We start from the raw sequence: 1,121 nt of genomic DNA on the forward strand, positions 1-1,121 counted from the left end.
AAATGGAGACATGGGGAGAATGCACACTTCACACCCACCCTTTGCTGAGCAGCTGTGCGGGACAGGGAAGGGAATAGAGGAGCTAACCCTGGGTCCTCCCAAGGGGTCTAGTGGACAAGGGCAGCCTGCAGAGACAGACAACAGTGATGTCATAGGCAAACGCTCCAATCAGGGAAGCAGGAGGGTCAGCACTGTACACCACTCACCCCAGGAGCCCCGCCCCAGCCAGCAGCAGTCTTGGGTTCCTGATGCTGCCATGGGCTCCAGGCTCCTCTGCTGTGTGACTCTCTGCCTCCTGGGAGCAGGTGAGTCCTGGACACAGTGTGGGAGCTTCTGAGATGTCTTTGCCTCCCTGAGATAGAAGCCTGGCATTGAGGGCTGCAGCAGGAGGCTTCCCCTGTGCTCTGCCCTTAGCTTCCGTCTGTCTCCTTCCCAACAGGCCTGGTGGATTCTGAAGTCACCCAGACCCCCAAATACCTGATCAAATCAAGAAAGCAGCAAGCGACTCTGAGATGTTCCCCTAACTCTGGACACAGCTCTGTGAACTGGTACCAACAGGCCCTGGGCCAGGGCCCCCAGTTCCTCATTCAGTGTTACCGCGGACAAGTTAGTAGAGGAGAAAACATGCCAGATCGATTCTCAGCAAAACAATTTAGTGACTTGCGCTCTGAGCTGAATTTGAGCTCCTTGGAGCTGACAGACTCAGCCGTGTATCTCTGTGCCAGCAGCCAAGACACAGCCCTGCATGATCAGGTGCCTCTGGGACAAAAACACTCCTACCCCAGCTCAGGAAGTGGCCTTGAGGGTGTTGGCTGCCAGCCAGCCAGGCCCAGGCTCTGGTAGAGTGGACAGATTTTCCCAGACATTCTTTGTTTGCTGTGTTTTAATGCTCACAAAGATCATGCAAGATAAGTATTATTCTAATTGTTTATACACCTGAGGGGAACTGACTTGTCCAGGTCTCATACTTCATCACTGTCAGACAAGGAGTCAGACTCACGTCTGTCCTCAACACCTGTGGTCCTTGCCCCCTTAGAACTGTCCCCCATAGAACAAACATGTACACATGTTTTAAAGGGGTAGGTTCACATAGTTGTTAAGGCTGGTAAGACCCAAAACTG

At 53.1% G+C, this 1,121-nt stretch overlaps 1 gene segment (V, D, J or C); it reads left to right on the forward strand.

The window, feature by feature from the left end:
- Window positions 1-229: 229 nt before the first annotated feature.
- On the forward strand, window positions 230-843 carry LOC113888776. The segment is given in 2 exon segments: window positions 230-305; window positions 440-843. Coding segments are annotated over 2 exon segments (453 nt in total).
- The last annotated feature ends 278 nt before the right edge of the window (window positions 844-1,121 follow it).

This window comes from Bos indicus x Bos taurus, unplaced genomic scaffold, assembly GCF_003369695.1.
Source record: "Bos indicus x Bos taurus breed Angus x Brahman F1 hybrid unplaced genomic scaffold, Bos_hybrid_MaternalHap_v2.0 tig00001704_arrow_arrow_obj, whole genome shotgun sequence".
NCBI lineage: Eukaryota > Metazoa > Chordata > Mammalia > Artiodactyla > Bovidae > Bos > Bos indicus x Bos taurus.